At 41.1% G+C, this 18,352-nt stretch overlaps 1 protein-coding gene across 1 annotated transcript; it reads right to left on the bottom strand.

The window, feature by feature from the left end:
* Positions 1–13,059: 13,059 nt before the first annotated feature.
* On the bottom strand, positions 13,060–14,049 carry LOC108441367 (olfactory receptor 10A6-like). Its single transcript, XM_017720856.1, has one exon. It carries the CDS (start codon positions 14,047–14,049, stop codon positions 13,060–13,062), a length of 990 nt encoding a protein of 329 aa, XP_017576345.1.
* Positions 14,050–18,352: the final 4,303 nt, after the last annotated feature.

The raw sequence follows: 18,352 nt of genomic DNA, 5'->3' as shown, positions 1-18,352 counted from the left end.
TCCCAAAGGATGAAGACTCTACAAACATTAAGTAAATGGTGCAAGAGTATCTGTTACATGAGTGTCAAAAGCTAATATTCTGGGGGATATATAATTTAAAGGATGAATTAAAACCAGCTCATGGAGTCAAAGCATAGTATGTTATATGCATTGGAGTACAACTCTAACATACTTAGTCATTTTCTGCACTTTTTCTTGCTTTAAATAATTTAATAGCATTCACATTCAGTCTGTACATTTTTGAGAATTTAAGAGAACTCTGACTTAAAAGCTACAAGGCTTAAACAAAAACATGAAGCAGGGAAAGAACTACAGACAAAGTGACAAGTAGACCAGACCAACTCTGACAAACAAAGGGCTAGATAAAAGGTTACAACAAATGGGAAACACCTGGGAGAGGGAGGAGACACTACAGACAGGTGAAGATACTAATGTGGAAGGCAGGGAAAGGGTGGAGCACAAGAACCAAAAGACACAAGCACATGACAGAAAGCACTTGGCAACAACACAGCAAGCAAGCAAGCAGGCAAAATTTATTTATATAGAGCTTTTTACAACAGGTGTTGTCACAAAGCAGCTTTACAGAACAATCAGTATTACAGAGAGAAGAGAAAAGAGAAAATCTGGGTCCGAGCCCCCATGAGCAAGCCAGCGGCGACTGTGGCAAGGAAAAACTCCCTAAAAGAGGAAGAAACCTTGAGAGGAACCAAGACTCAGAAGGGGAACCAATCCTCTCTGGTCGACACCGGATAGCAGACATTATTAGTATGGAGTATTATAGTAAAGTGGGAAAAGAAAAGATCTGAGGGTGAGGACTGCACAGCACATTACAGCAAGAAACTCAGTGGTGGTCAGACCGGTCCAGAAGGCTGGTGAGCAGCGGCACCAATCAAGGCAGAAGAGGCAACAGCATCAGACGCACAGGATCGGCAGCTGATCAGCTCGGCAGAGAAAGGAAAGAAAAAAGAGTTAGTTCTGTAAAGAGTGGCGGACCACAGATTACAGTAAAACAGAGCAGTGTAGACTCCAGCAGGTCTAGACCTGACAGGGAAGACTAATCACCAAATGCTTGACTGTACAAATAAGTTTTTAGCCTAGACTTAAAGATTGAGGCTGTGTCTGATTCCCAAACATTAGCAGGAAGATTATTCCAGAGCTGGGGGGCTTTGTATGAGAAAGCTCTCCCCCCTGATGTAACTTTATTAATTCTAGGTACCAGTAGTAAGCCAGCACCTTGTGATCTAAGTAGGCGTGATGGTTCATAGTGGGAGAGGAGCTCACTCAGGTACTGAGGGGCGAGTCCGTTTAGAGCTTTAGATGTCAGTAATAGTTTTATAATCAATGCGAAATTTGACTGGTAACCAGTGCAGTGCTGATAAAACTGGACTAATATGGTCAAACTTCCTAGTTCTTGTGAGGACTCTGGCTGCAGCATTCTGGACTAGCTGAAGCTTGTTAAGGCATTTGCTGGGACATCCAGACAGCAGGGCATTACAATAATCTAGCCTTGAAGTGATAAATGCATGAACTAGCTTTTCTGCATCCTGTAGGGATAATGCATTTCTTAATTTAGCAATATTGCAGAGATGCAGGAAGGCTGTTCTAGTGATATTAGTTATGTGTGTCGAAGGACAGATCAGCGTCTATCATGACACCAAGATTTTTAACAGATAAGCTTGATGAAACTGAGAGATTAACTTTTAGTGTTGAGTTGGACAGTTTGTTTCTGGCTAATTTTGAACCAAGAAGCAGGACCTCTTTTTTATGAGTTAAGTAGCAGAAAATTGTTTGACATCCAATATTTTATGTCTTTTATACAGTCCTCAATCTTGCCAAGTTTAATATTGTCATCCAGTTTGCTTGATAGATTATATATATATATATATATATATATATATATATATATATATATATATATATATATATATATATATATATATATAAATAAATAACTGGGTGTCATCGGCATAACAGTGGAAATTTATGCCGTGTTTACTGATAATGGTGCCTAGTGGTAGCATATATATTGTGAATAATATAGGTCCTAAAACAGAGCCTTGTGGAACACCATACATTTACTTTTGCACGAACAGATGATTCACCCTTTACATTAACAAACTGATATCAATCAGTGAGGTAGGACCTGAACCAGGAAAGGTTTTCTAGTCTATCTAGTAGGATAGAGTGGTCTATTGTGTCAAATGCTGCACTAAGGTCAAGGAGGACTAACAATGAAACATTTCCTTGGTCCGTGAATAATAGAAGATCATTTATAATTTTTACTAATGCTGTTTCTGTACTATGTGGCCTAAAACCAGACTGAAATTTTTCATGTAGATTATTCCTATGCAAATAAGAGCTTAATTGTTTGGTTACCACTTTTTCCAGGATCTTCGATATAAAGGGGAGATTTGAGAGAGGTCTATAATTTGATAGTTCACAGGGATCGAGGTTAGCTTTCTTAATCAGCGGTCTAATTACTGCAAGTTTAAAAGTTTTTGGGATATATCCGAGGCTAAGAGAGGAGTCTGTTATTGACAGAATAGGCTGTTATTTCTGGTAAGATTTCCTTGAGTAGACCTGTAGGAATTGGGTCCAGAATACAGGTCGATTTTGGTTTTGCAGAAGAGACTATTTTGACTAGTTCATTTTCTTGGAGTAATGTAAACGATTCCAGCCTATCTGCAGTGACTCTCTAATATTCTCAGGGTCTAGACTGGAATTATAAGCCAGCAGGTTTGTGGAGTTTAACTGTGTGTTCAGAATTTGTCATTTTTTTTCGATTTTATCACTAAAGAAAATCATAAAATAATTGCTGCTATAGGCTGATGGCATCTGGGGTTCAGTGACTCTTTTTGTTCTCTGTTAGTTTAGAAATTGTGCTAAATATTAATCTGGGATTGTTCTTATTGTTTTCTATGAGAGAGGAGAGATGGGCTGAGCGTGCTGCAGTAAGAGCTCTTCTATAGTCTATAAGGCTCTCCTTCCAGGCGGACTGGAACACTTCTAATTTAGTCAGACGCCATTTTCGCTCTAGTTGCCTGGCAGTCTGTTTTAAAGCTCGAGTGTGATCATTATACCAAGGGGCGAGTTTTTTTCTGCCGTACTATTTTGCTTTTTAATGGAGCTACACTGTCTAACGTTGATCGAGTATCCTCTAGGAATTTGGTCATAATATCTAACTCAGTAGGATCAGATGGACAGCTGACTGAAGTTGATAACTGCGGGAGCTTTCTGATAAAGCTGCCAGCTGTGGAGGAAGTTAGTCCTCTTAACCTGATAACATGGTGATGAGCGCACATTACCACTAAACTGGATTTTGTATGAGATTAAGTAATGGTCTGAGACGGCTGTGCTCTGGGGGAGAATGGTGTAGACATAGATAACTTAGCCAAAGGTCAGTATTAAGTCTAGAGCGTGGTTGAGGTGGTGTGTGGGCCCTTTTATAATTTGGGTGAATCCCATGGAGTCTGATAGATATGAATGCCTTACTTAATGTGTCGTGAGGGTTGTCAATGTGGATATTAAAATCTCTGACAATTAATATTTTACTTGAAAACGTTATTAGGCTTGATAGAAACTCAGAGAATTCTTGTAAGAACTGAGAATAGGGACCGGGTGGCCTGTAAATTGTGATTAATAAAAATGAATTTTTATTTGTTCCTTGCTCAAGTATATTAAGTACAAGAACTTCAAAAGAAGAAAATGTAGGCCCTACTTTCTGGTTCACGCCTAAAAGCTTTAGTATGGATGGTTGCTATACCTCCACCCCGACCGCTTAAACGAGGGCTGTGTGCATAGCTGTAGCCTGCGGGAGTGGCTTCATTTAGACTAAGGTACTCATCGGGTCTAATCCATGTTTCTGTGAGGCACAGAGCATCAAAATCATGATCTGTAATAATTTCATTTACAATAATGGCTTTAGATGCCAGGGATCTAATGTTAAGCAGTCCTAGTTTTAGACCAAAGGTGTGGTCGTTGTAAACTGGTGTAACTGGTCTGATATGAATGAGGTTACTAAGGCAAACGCTTCGAGGCTTTTTGATGTGGTGTTTTATTCGGGGAACAGACACAGTCTCAATTGTATTTACACAATAAGCATTTGTAGAAGTGCTAGCAATCGGCTTATTTCTAGCAGTAACACTAGCATGGTGAGCAGTAACGTTTCCATTTTTGCCGCTACTTACGTGGCTGCTTTGAAGTCAGCGGCTGGCCCTCTTGATGTTCCGTGAGAGGACGACAGATCCCAGAGGACTAGGGTGAAGCCCATCCCTCTGGTAGAGCGCTGGCTGCTCCCAAAACGAAGACCAGTTGTCCACGTAGCCCAAACCGTTGCAGGCGCACCAGCCGCGGAGCCAGGACTGCAGCGCGAAGAGCCTGCTGAACCATTTGGATCCCTGCGGGTAGGTGGGAAGAGGGCCGGAGATGACGATCCTAGCGTCCGTCTTCTTCCTGGCGGTGTCCAGTAGCGTCTGGTAGTGCTCCTTCAGGACCTCGCTGCGGCGGTCGGAGATGTCGTTGGTCCCGACGTGGATAACCACGGTCCCGAAGGCGTCGCGTCTGCGGAGGGCTGAGGGGAGGCGCTTGGCGATGTCTAAAACCCGGGCACCTGGAAAACAGGAGACAGTGGGACGGCTGTTTACACCTCTGACTCTAACATGGCGGACAATAGAACTACCAATAACATAAACAGAGTCCTGTGCAGAGTGCCGAGGCGCTGGGGCGTAGGTGAAGGCATAGGCGGTGAGCTGACGGCGGCGAAATGGTTGCAGGAGGTGAAGACCGGCTGGGGTGGCGGTGAAGGTCTGGAAGGCCGTCTGTGGCGCCGCTGGGGCTGGCGTGAGAACGGCGTCTCCCGGTGTGCGAAGAGACGAGGCTGGCGCGACCACCGAGGGGGAAACTTCTCGGGAGGCTTCGAGCTGCGACTTCCGCTGAAGGAGCTCGTCCTGCCTCTTCAGGAGGGCGGTGATGTGACGGTCCAGCCGGGCCAACTCAGAGCTCAGGGCCTGGAGAGCTCGGTCCTGGGAAGACACCATGTTGAAACCTGTGTAGGAGAAGAAATAGAAAGAGAGGGAGAAAACAAAAAGAGGGAAAAGGTGTGAGGGGTTAGCGGTCTGAAAGTGTTAATTATTGAAGTGAAAGTTGAACGCTGCTCAATCTGAAGTTCTAAGCTGTGGTGCTCTCTGTCGCTCGCAGTGACGTGCTCACAGGGCAAGAAACGGACACAAGAACAAGGGGAAACTGACAGAACCCCCACTCCTAACCTGCAGCTCCCAAGGTTCAAATAACTAGCCATATGAGGTGGGAGCCAGGTAGGAGAAAGGACCAGAAAACCATACATGATCAAATAGGAGACCAGACAGGGAACAGGACACCAGACTGGGCGTTAAACTAAAACTGGGCATGGGACTCAACAAGGGACTCAATAACAGAGACAGAGTAACGTAGACAGGAATAGTGATATGAACAGGGACAGACGCAAATCCAGAAATGGACAGTAACAGGCACAAACATTCTAACAGGAACAACGTGGGGCAAAACATTGTCTACACACAGGAGGAAACATAGACTGAAAGTTCTTAGATTTGGCCTTGGACAGAAAGCGGCTGGGGCACAAACTCTGGAAGCCGGCACTGGAACACTGGCTGCAATGTCCTGGGAGGCAGGCAGCTCAGGGGAAGTGGTGGAGAAAGCACACATTGTCTGTTCCTGTGGTGCAGAAGCAGCAGGAAGCTCAGCAACCACCAACAGTTTTGTTACTGCTGGACTGACTACACCCACAGCGTTTGTGTTTCCGATTCAAGAGATTGCCTTCCTCCTCCTTTTCAAATGGTAACCCTCTTGAAGCCCAAGCTCATTCTCTGCAGTAAGCTTCTTTTGTAATTTGAACAAACTCCCTAAATCCATGTTGAAGGGTCTGGTATTCTGTCATGTATGGAATGTACAGGGAGACTGGATATAAGTGCAAGCACCCTTTAAAAACAAACTAGCAAAAAACAAAATGATTACTGTTTTTGTTTAAGCCTTGTAGTTAAGCACAACATGAGGCAGGGAAAGAACTACATGAGACAATGTGAGACTAATCAGTTATCATGACCAGATGTAATCATTTACAGCATTTAGCAGATGCTGTAATCCAGAGCGACTAACTACCATGGTCAGAAAGGCAAAAGCTGTCATATGAGATGTTTGGTAAATACATGCACAGTTGTTCAAAGTTCATTGTGGTTGGTTGTGGGGTTGTGTTTCTGGGCTATAGTTGACTCTGACTGTAAACCCTTTATTTTGAAGGCCACCCCTTATTCCATCTTATTCATAATCAAGCCTCCCAAGACAAAAAAAAAATTCTCCATGACCGTATTAACAAATCCTATTTTTGTGTTTATTGTATTTATGTCATTGGCAAATTTGCCCCAGCAACCTACCTAGGCTGGTAATCAAACCAGTGGCTTCTGTTTGGACTACTGCTAAAGGTTAAATTAAAGCTCAGATACACTCTCAAATCACTGTCAATGCTTGTAGAAGTTTCTCTCTGTATACTTGTACATATAGTGCTTCGGGATTCAGACCCCGTCATCCTCATATCAAACCGGTGCTCCGCTGCAGTGTGTAACGACATAGTCGCTTTGCTGTTCCGAACTGCACACTTCAGAGCTGAAGCTGCAGGTTGTGCACCCTCTGTTCACACCTGCACTGAGACAGAATGATAGCACAAGCCCTGAACAGCAGTAAGTGTTGTGTAAACATTTAAGTGTAAACAATAGGACAGCTGTATTTGGAAACATGATCCGTCAAAGAGCGCTGTCACCTCACAGCAAGAAGGGCCTGGGTTCGATTCCCTGGCCTGGCGACCAGGGTCCTCTCTGGGTGGAGTTTGTATGTTCTCCCTGTGTCTGCGTGGATTTTCCTCCCACAGTCCAAAGACATGCAGTCAGGCCAATTGGACGTGCTAAATTGCCCCTAGGTGTGAGTGACTGTCTGTGTCTGTCTGTCTGCCCTGCGATGGACTGGCGACCTGTCCAGGGTGTATCCTGCCTTCCGTCCAAAGACTGCTGGGATAGTCTCCAGCAACCCCCGTGACCCTGATAGAGAAGCGGCTTAGAAAATGGATGGATGGATCCGTCAAAGCCAGAGCCCAGCTTGTAAAGCATTTGGATCTGTAGAAGGAGAACTGTGTATTGTTGAAATGCAATTTTGTTTTGCTCTCATTGTTTTGACAATGTTACATACTTTACCTGACATTCATTTTTGTAACGTGTTTTTTTTTTTTTTTTTTTTTTTTTTTTTTTTTTTTCCTTTTAATTTGTCTCATTGTTGCAGAACTTGACTGAGCACTGAGCTAAGTATTAATTGTAATGTGGTGTTCAGCACTTATTGAAATCTATTGTATTGCAATGTGCTGTGTAACTTTTTTTCTCTGGGTATCAGAATTTTTGTTTCTAGCAGTATCTGAGCTCAGGACTGGATTTCTCTCTACCCTATTTGTTACTATCAAAGATACTTTCTCTAGATGGTGTGGGAGTTTTGATGAATATTTCCTTGAATCACTGTTTAATAAAAAGCTTCTTTAAACTACTACCTTAATTTTAAAATGTCATACACCTGAAGTTGATCAATCCTCTCATTAGACAGGCCTTGTATTGTTCCAATAAATGACAGATGAAACCTTCACCCAGGGACAGGCCCTGATTTGTGTAAGGGAGTTGTAGACAGTGGAATGCACCTGGAGCTATACCCTGCCATATAAAAAAGCAGGGGTGATAAGCTCACCCTGAAACAGGATATAAAGAAGAATGCTCTGTATCAGGTGAAGTAGGGAGCTGCTGCTGCTACTACTGTAATTACTGCATCGAAGAGGGTTATTCAATCTATGAGGCTACAGTGGTATTCAGTGATACTGTGGAATACACCTCTTGCACACTTACCATGATAAAGTTGCCAAAGTATAGGCCAGTGATGAGCAGCTGACAGAAAGCCAGAGTGCCATTTTGCATGGCAAGGTATTTTGAATCTGTAGTTTGCATCATAAACACGGGCTGTCTGGTACAGATGTCTCTCCACAAACAAGGATCAGTTCTGTGGTTCTGAGTGTAACCTGTTCTGCCTCCAGTTCTCCTTCAGATTTCTACATTTTTTACATTTATAGTAATCAGTGAAAAGTATAATTGTTCAGTAAAAATAGTTACATTCAATTTAGAGGTTTTCGTTATGCTACCTTGCGTTTATAAGCTGCTAGATTTCAGAAGTATATCATACATTTGGTGTGTATATATATCATTGTACTGCCAAATAACTGGCAGTATATAATCAGTTCATGCAGTGTTGCAGATTAAAATACCCAACACCCTCTATAAAATAGCAGAACGTGACATGGTGGTTTTCTTAGGCTCATATCAATATTTAAGTAATTTTAAAATCCAACAATATGCCCAAAGGTATTACAAAAGTGGCCTCCAAGTGGTTTCTTCATAACAGCGCGGTTGTCATGGGTCTGAAACCTGCAAACATTATATGCAGTTTTAGTGTACAACTCCAATTCCGATGAATTTGGGATGTTGTGTAAAACAAATAAAAACAGAATACGATGATTTTGCAAATCCTTTTCAACCTATATTCAATTGAATACACTACAAAGACAAGATATTTAATGTTCAAACGGATAAACTTTGTTTTTTGCAAATATTCACTCATTTTGAATTTGATGCCTGCAACATGTTCCAAAGAAGTTGGGACAGGGGCATGTTTACCACTGTGTTACATCACCTTTCCTTTTAACAACACTCTAAGCGTTTGGGAACTGAGGACACCTAATTGTTGGAGCTTTGTAGGTGGAGTTCTCTCATTCTTGCTTGATGCACAACAGTCGCTCAACAGTCCGGGGTCTCTGTTGTATTTTGCGCTTCATAATATGTCACACATTTTCAATGGGAGACAGGTCTGGACTGCAGGCAGGCCAGTCTAGTACCCGCACTCTTTTACTACAAAGCCACACTGTTGTAACGTGCAGAATGTGGCTTGGCATTGTCTTGCTGAAAAAAGCAGGGACGTCCCTGAAAAAGACGTTGCTTGGATGGCAGCATATGTTGCTCCAAAACCTGTATGTACCTTTCAGCATTAATGGTGCCTTCACAGATGTGCAAGTTACCCATGCCATGGGCACTAACACACCCCCACACCATCAGAGATGCTGGCTTTTGAACTTTGCGCTGATAACCATTTCGAACAGTCCTTTTCCTCTTTGGCCCGGAGGACACAACGTCCATGATTTCCAAAAACAGTTTGAAATGTGGACTCGTCAGACCACAGGACACTTCTCCCCTTTGCGTCAGTCCATCTCAGATGAGCTCGGGCCCAGAGAAGCCGGCGGCGTTTCTGGGTGGTGTTGATATATGGCTTTCGCTTTGCATGGCAGAGTTTTAACTTGCACTTGTAGATGGAGCGACGAACTGTGTTCACTGACAGTGGTTTTCTGAAGTGTTCCTGAGCCCATGTGGTTAATATCCGTTACAGAATGATGTCGGTTTTCAATGCAGTGCCGCCTGAGGGGTCAAAGGTCATGGGCATTCAGTGTTTGGTTTTCTGCCTTGCCCCGTACTTGCAGAGATTTCTCAAGATTCTCTGAATCTTTTGATGATATTATGGACTGTAGATGATGAAATCCCTAAATTCCTTGCAATTGCATGTGGAGAAACGTTCTTAAACTGTTGGACTATTTGCTCACGCAGTTGTTCACAAAGTGGTGAACCTCGCCCCATCCTTGCTTGTGAATGACCGAGCCTTTCAGGAATGCTCCCTTAATACCCAATCATGACACTCACCTGTTTTCAGTTAACCTGTTCACCTGTGGAATGTTCCAAACAGGTGTTTTTTGAGCATTCCTCAACTTTCCCAGTCTTTTTTTGCCCCTGTCCCAACTTCTTTGGAACATGTTGCAGGCATCAAATTCAAAATGAGTGAATATTTGCAAAAAAACAGTTTATCCGTTTGAACATTTAAATATCTTGTCTTTGTAATATATTCAGTTGAATATAGATTGAAAAGGATTTGCAAATCACTGTACTGTTTTTATTTGTTTTACACCATGTCCCAACTTCATTGGAATTGGGGTTGTACAATGGATATCTAATAAAGACAGAGTTCAACAGACAGGTGTGGTGTGTTTTTTTATTTTTTTTTTTTTATTATTATTTTTTTAATTTTATTTTATTTTTGGATACCTGTGTGCTTGCTTCAAATTGGAGACACATCCAAAGACTTTGACATTACAGAGAAACCTGTGGGTATCAGTGATGAGAAGACCCTTGTTGAGACAGCTTTTGGCTTAGCACAAAAGTGGGGTGTGCTCTTGTATCAGCAGCCCATATTGCCAGCAAAGTCAGCCAAGATGCACCAGGAACCTCCACCTGACCCACTGCTGCCTCTTGAGGAATATAGGCTTGCACCAACAGTGTGTGTGCATGTGTGCACTGAGGAGGAGCACTTCAATCTTAAAAGCTTACAAGGCCTATAAGAATGAGGCAGTGACGAGAGCAAGCTGCAGACCAGGAGTGGCATCAGCTCCGTAGACCTAGGATCACCTCCACCCGTTTTTGGTGCCCCTTGGCTTGGTGCCTCACCAGATGGCTTGATCTTTGATCCATTTGAACAACCACCATTTGGACTGGTTGAGATTAAGTGCCCTAATGTAAAAAAACTATGTAGACTATAAATACCTTCAAGTGCAGTATGGCACTTTGGCCCTCCGTGAAAGCCACTCATACTAATGGCAAGTGCAGGGTCAACTGCTGATCAGTGGCCTGCAATGGGGCGACCTTGTGGCTTGTGCCCAGGAAGACATGCTGTTGCAGCATATCCATGTTGGCCCGAAGGTAACAGCAGTCATCAGAGAGAAGGTAGACCAGTTTTACTTTAATGTGCATGCAGAAATATCTCATTTTAATGATTTACAAAGAATTGTAGTGGAGGCCTTTCTATGAACAAAACTCAAATTACCTGCCATAAACTGAAATTTCAGCTGAATTTTGGAAATGCATTGGCTTATGCAATACAAAAATATATAACATTCATATAACAGTGTGTAATTACTTATTTCATAATGTCTCGTTTATTTGTTTTAACTGCTTTGGGTCTTTATAACATACAGAATGGTCATATAAAGCTACACATCAACATATGCCTAACTAGTGTAATTACACCACAGAACAGTACCATTTACTCAATGTTGTCTATTACTTGCTAGTAAAATATTGTTCTGATTCTTCAAGCAATGCAAGTTTGGGCACTGTTCAGATTTGTGTCGTTCACATTTTATGCTCTGTAAGTGACGCCATTGCTCTTGTGGGCAATTTCTCACACCTATGATTCTTTCTGATTTTAGATTTACTTTTTTAGCAATATGTTCATCAAAAGGTTACATAGTAATGTTTTGGGATGAAGATGAATAGAATTTCTTTTCATAGATTTTTAAATGTTTTTTACAAACAATGTTTTATGGTGACTATATAAAAGATGTTTTATGATTTTCATGCAATTTACAGTATGCATGTTTTGATTTCACATTTTACTAGATATACAAAAGACAGAGGGGAGCAATAAATGAAAACGGCTTTCACAAACAAAGTCAATAAACACAATACAAACAAAAAAAGCATCATAAAATGTTTAGGAAATCTGCACCATAGTCGGATGGCGGTGGGGGGTATTTTACAAAGCAGCATTTCTCAGTTAGCTTAAAACCAAAGATGAGGAGTGTCCAATAAGAATATCCCTCAGCTCTTTGACTATTGGACAAGCTTGATTTTGGGATTATCTGGCTAAGCTGAGAAAGCTGAAGTCATTGTGTAGTGTTATTGTTTATTACAAAGAGAGAAAAGAAATAGAACTGAGGAAGGCCCATCAGTTTGGTGAGCAGGCCTGAGATAAGCATATTGACAGCCAGTGCCAGATTGCCAAAACAATTCTCTGTCACTGTTAGAGCCAGAATCCAATGAGGGCATAAGTAACAGCGCCATGTGCTGACACTCCTTTTATTCCTTTTAGGGTAGTGTGGGATTTATACTGTGAAAACATCTCACTCTGTAAGAGTAAAGATGAAGGCATCTGATTGGGTTAAGCTTGGGTTCAATTGGGCCTAAGCCATGATGACCTCAAAAGCCATGACATGGGACACTGTCCAGTGACTCCTTGTGCCCTGTCTATATGGGGGCTTTGTCGTTTTGAAAGAGACTAACCCAACAGGATGTTACCATCAAAGGATAAGTCATCAGTCAGAATAACTTTTGTATTTATTTTCAGTGACCTTTGCTTCTAAGACAGAGGTGCCCAGTCCTGGAGGTCTACCACTCTGGAGAGTTCAACACAGCTCTAATTTTCAGATGCTACTCAATCACAGAGCAGCAAACAGTGTGGCTCTTGCTCCTTTTTGTATAAAGACACCCTTAAAAGCTTGACTAACCTTTTACATACTTAAGTAATTCTTAGCATTTTTAAAAGGAAATAAATCTACTTTAATAATGTCCCATTAACTGTATATGCTACAAAAGTATGTCAACAGACCTCCATATCTCCATAATGGTAACTTTACAGGAGAAGGAACAACCTTCTTTACTTCTAATGTGAGTCAATCCATAATTTGTCATTTTAGGTCATTTCTCTTAGTCCATTCTTCATGAAATTTACAATGTGAAGTACTAGAAGTATTTTCAAACTGTCCAAAACTAAAAGCCATAAAAAGATTTTCTTCCCACAACAGTGATATAATCTATGCATTAGCCTTTCACAAATCTAAGCATTTCACATTAATACTCTGAGGAAACACATGTTCTTGTTGTTTGTGCCCTTTTTAATTGTGTTCCGTTAATATGTCCTGGAGAAATGTTGAAGACTCAAGAAATCATCCAAATATTAGAAAGCATTAACAAAATATTTTTTATACAATGGTTCAATGGGCACACATTACAATGCAAACATTCATTTTCCTGTTTTACATCAGAAAGACAAGCAATGCAGCTTAGAACTAGTTTTAATTTTGATAATGCAGTGGATTTTGTCTAAAAGCTGTCACCCTTTGATGACCTCTTGTTTTTGCCACAAGGGTGTCACTTTTGGCTGTGTAAGATATTTTAGCACTTTATCTCGCAGTTCCTCAGTCTTTAAGCTGTATATGATCGGGTTCAGCATGGGTGGTAGGGTAACGGACACTGTCAGAATTGCAGTATAAACGTCTTTTGATTGTACTAATCGCATGTTCCCTAGTATGTAAGCCAGGATCACTGGCACATAATAAATTAGGACCAGGACCAGGTGAGTAAGGCAGGTGTGGAAGGCCTTCCCTCGTTGTGTTGCAGATGCAATGCGTAACACTGCAAACACCACAACAGCATAAGAGAGAATGATGAACGTCAGAGGGCCAAGCAGAACCACCAGAGTCTTAGCAGTTGCCAGTCTCTTGTTAAATGAGATGTCTCCACATGCTAGAACAAAAACTGGGCCATGCTCACAGCAACAACTCTGGATCACTCTAGACCTACAGTAGGGGAGATTGCTGGCCAGAGTTATTGGGAAAATATCAAGCAGAAATACTAGAAACCAAAGCCCAACTATTATGAGGCCCATCTTCAGATTGGTGTTGATATAAGGGTAGCGCAGAGGAAAGCAGATAGCAATCAGGCGATCATAGGCCAAGAGGGCAAGAGAAAAGGATTCCATGTCACCAAAAAAGTGCATGAAGAACATCTGAGAGAAGCATGTTTGAAAAGTGATGTGACTGAGGTTGAACACAAATACAGGAACCATTTGTGGAATGATGACACTGTTTATCGAAATATCCACCACAGCAAGGTTACAGACAGCAAGGAACTTGGGGTTATGTAGGCTGGAGTTAATCAGGCACACCACCAACACAATGAGATTACATAGCACAGTGATCAGGTAGATTAATACCAATGTAAGTATCAGGTAGTTCTTATTGCCCAAAGTGTTGAAAGCAATTAAATAAAATCCTTCATCAAATGCATCAGTCCCATTGCTGGCGTTAGTTGAGAAGTTCATCTTCTGTACAGCCTGGAGGAGAAAAATTGACAATGTTTATACTGAGGTGAGACATCCATAGGTCTGTGTAACATACATGTTGTCCTAATAGGAATAGGAATACAAAATACAAAGTTACAAAAAGCAATCAAAGCTTTAAACTCACAAAAATGTACATACAATCTCCAATACACTCAGCAGTGATAATGTGGAACACATGCACTAAATGTTACAAGCTGTTTGTAATATTACTTACTAAACTTTACCTGCGACACCTTATCCAGTCCTTCATTACATTTACTGATGTGGCCATGTATATCACACATATAAGGAGCTGGAAAATATCTCAAAATGTGGTCTGGGATTAATTAGTCATTGAGTGTGCAAACAAATAAATCATTAGGTTTGTTAAAGTGTACCCAATTAAACCAAATGTTTCTCTGGAGTACCTAATTGGAGTGTTCATTATAAACAACCTCAGTTAGAAATGAGTGTAATTGTCATCTTACTTCTCATTAGTGGTCTTTGTAAATAGTTTTCAGAGTATTAAAGAGATCATTTCAACAACAAAAACAGTTACTGATGGAATATGCTGAAATAAAAGGTAATCAATTAATGGAATTACAGGAGATGCAGTTGTGTACAGTTACTTCACTGGTTAATGGGTTTTTTTTAGCCTTTTGTTTCTGTTGGTTAGAGTTATGCTTCTGTAACAGTAAACAGGCAGAGATAATCTTTTAAAATCTGTCTGTCCAATCATATAATCAAATATAAATGAAAGAAAACAATCATTTGAGTTGTTTTTCAACCTGGTGGTAACAGCGCAGTTAATTGCATGCTTACCTGAAAAGACAGTGGCCTGGGTCCGGTGTCATCATCCTGAGTCCTTAGAGGTGGCTACAACACTGGCAGAGGCAGACCTGGGGGCATATACAGGGGGGCAGGAGACCTAACTCAACAACCTCTATCTCGTGTGTAGGTGATGTTGAGGACTGGGCCATTTCCAGGACCAGTGACTGCACAAGAAGGTGGGGATCCTGGACCCGATCTCTGACTCTCCACAGGTCTACCCTGATCTAGCAAGATTGTACCACATACCACTAAACTGTTACATGGTGCATTTTGGCGGGGCATTGAGGGTGATGTACACTGGTGGTGTGCTTGTTGCTGTGAATGTCAGCTTGTAAAGCCACCAGCTATCCTAAAAGCACCATTGATCCCACTGATCAAGGTCCCATTCAATAGAATCAATATAGACCTTGTTGGGACATTAGACAGGACTGCATGGGAGTACTGTTTTCTATTGTTCCTGGTGGACTATGCAATGCTGTGCCTCTTCACAACATATCAGCATGCAATGTTTTGGAGGCAATCTTCCATGTTATTTCCCAAGCTGGAATCCTGAAAAAGATTCTGACTGTCAATGTCTTTTTCATGCACTTTACACAAACTATATTCATTTTTTGACAGTTTTTACCATCCACAAATGAATGGGTTGGTCAAACGATTTAATTAGACTAATATGATCCATAAGTTCATGCATGAGGATGCTAGGAACAGTGATAAGTGTCTACTTGTCTGAAATTTTTTAAAAGATTTTTACTTACTCCAGGGCTTTCATCCATATAATAGCTGGGAAAATGTCCAGCTGCATGAGAAAGTAATTGTTTTACTACCCACATCAGGCTCCAAATTACTTGCTAAGTGGCAAGGATCCTTTGACGTCACATGACAAGTAGGAGGGGTCGACTATGAGGTAAAATGGCTTGATGGAAGTGATTCTCTACAGATATTCCTCAGTCTTCTAAAACCACGAAGAGAGGTTGTCTCTGTTGAACCGGACAGAACTGAATTGGAGCTGGAGGTTCCAAAATCCCTCAATCACACTTTGGTTCTTTGTGTCAAGCAACTCTTGCTGTCCCAGAAAACAGAGGGTGCCCAAGTAGCAAGCATAGTTTTCTGATGTTTTCACCTCTATCGGGCCGAATGGACCTCTTGGGGAACTATACTGAGACCTCTCCTGGGGTAGTTGTATACAGCTGCCCTTACAGATTACGTGAACACAAAAAAAGTAGCTCAGGAAGAAATCAACGGGATGCTCAACATAGGATTATTAGGAGTCAAACTTTAACTGGAACAGCCCTGTAGTGCTCATTCTCAAACATGACAGGACTGCTTTGGTTTTCTGTCAACTATAGAAAAGTCAACAGTGTGTCTAAGTTTGATGCTTTTAGTGATGTGTATTGATGAGCTGCTCATTTGTTTAGTACTCACTTTTATTCAACACTGGATTTAACCAAGAGATACTGGCGGATCCCCTTCACTTTAGTATCTTGCAAAAAATGCCATTCTTCACAGTTTGGATTACACAAATTCATAACACTCTTGTTTGGGTTGTTTGAGGCTCGGGTCATGTTTAAGTGGCTCATAGTCTGGATAAATGGGCAGTCTTCACCCTACCCTATTACCTGTTGGGATGCCTTTTCACTTTGTTTGGACCACACCCCACTCCAGTGGCTCCACCACATGAAGTATACCAACTCCCAGGCCACACATTAGTATCTGTCCTTACAGCCTTTTAAGTTAGAGGTGGTCCAGAGGCTCCGGGCTCAGATAAGTGGTGGCTGATTCCTTGTCCCACCACAGTGAGGATGGGCAGGGGCCATTTGTTGGGCAGGCACACCAGAACCATGATGCATTTGAGCCACCACTTTTCCAAGTACTTGGGTGACAACCCATCACTTTTTTTTAATAGAGATCAGGATGCCAACATCATAAAGATCATCTTTCTCCCTTATCTACTGGACAAAAAATAAAAGAAAGAAAAGAAAAACAGCATAGGGTTTTCGCAGCATGAATTCCATGCTGGTCACAGCTGGTTTATCCTGGTCTGGCACTGGTTAAACCGATCACCCAACATGGTCATGCTGGTTGATTGGAATGCCAGTATCCAGACACAACATATGCCATTGTTGCTGGTGACCATGCTGGTCTATGCTGGTTTTCTAGTAGCATAAACTGCACTGCACTAACTTACAGATATAGACAACCTGGGCACTTACTCACTTACTACACTGTGTAATGTTCTAAATATTAGTTTATATATTTCAAGGCTTCCTCTTTGATCTTGTATGATCCAGACCTATCAAATGTTTTCTTTTAGTTCACTCCCTTTTGATGTGTGAACACTGCTTCCACATTCAAGTTTGCACCAACGAACTGAACCCTTCCTCACTTCATTGCTGGGAATGCGCTTTCACAATGGTCTGCATTAAATGAACAAATTCAACACCAGAGTAAGCTTTTCTCAGTGGATGACAGAGATGTACTGTCTATCCAACCTGCTGGTTTTAAAATCTTACTCTTTACATTAAAAATATCAAGTAAGATGTATTAATCTTGCTTTATTTGTGATGTACATCTCCTGTGGTCAGAAAACTTATTCTAAGCTCCACCTATAAAGCTAATCTAACTGCTTCAAGGCCTTTATTGCCTGGACTAGGTGGGTATGATTTAGAGGTGGAACAGTTTAAATGTAGTCATGATTTTTGTCATCTCTAGTTTAAATAAAGATATTTTAAGCTTGCAACTGACATGCAAGTTAGATTTTTTTTTAAAGAAACAAGATAAGGCTTTGTCATTCGCATCACACATGGTACATGAGGTGGAACGAAAAAATGTATTCAAGGTCCCAGTTACCAGTTAGTTAACTGCCAAGAGCAAAAGTAACAATGAATAGCAGCATGAGTACAAGCTGGAAAGAATACATCTTGATACTGATAATACTGATGTATAAAGTGATATGTATAGGGGTGATATAGTAGAGGCACTGATTCAGTACAGCAGCAGAGAGAAATAAGTGGACATGAAGTGCCATTGCAGTGATTGTCTAATTGGAATTTAAGTTCAAGTTTCAAGTTTGTTTGTCATTTGCACAACATGTCAGGACATTTATGCATTCAATTCATAATTCATTCATTTATGCTTGTGGTGAGGCTCAGATCATCACTCTACAGAAAGTAAATAAGCAAAGTAAAAAAAAAAATAATAATAATAAAAAATAATATTAAATTATAAAATTTACACAAAATATAGTGAAATATACACAAAATATAGACACAACACACACAAGACATGGAGACAATATACATTTAAAATGACTCTGTGCTATTGTTCTTTAAAGTGGCTTAGTGTTAAGTTGTTATTGTCCATAGCAGAGATGATATGATACAATAATAATGCTGACAAAGTGACTGACTGAAAATGGCAGTTGGGGACGGACCCACAGCCTCACAGCTTATTCAGAAGCCTGTGGGTAGAAACT

This window comes from Pygocentrus nattereri, chromosome 17 (genome assembly GCF_015220715.1).
Source record: "Pygocentrus nattereri isolate fPygNat1 chromosome 17, fPygNat1.pri, whole genome shotgun sequence".
Classification (NCBI taxonomy): Eukaryota; Metazoa; Chordata; class Actinopteri; order Characiformes; family Serrasalmidae; genus Pygocentrus; species Pygocentrus nattereri.
The sequence above is the reverse complement of the archived record's forward strand: the minus strand, read 5'-3'. Positions and strand labels throughout refer to the sequence as shown.

Excerpts from the sequence above, each read along its gene's own strand:
- LOC108441367 (XM_017720856.1), bottom strand. The coding sequence starts at position 14,049 with ATGAACTTCTCAACTAACGCCAGCAATGGGACTGATGCATTTGATGAA.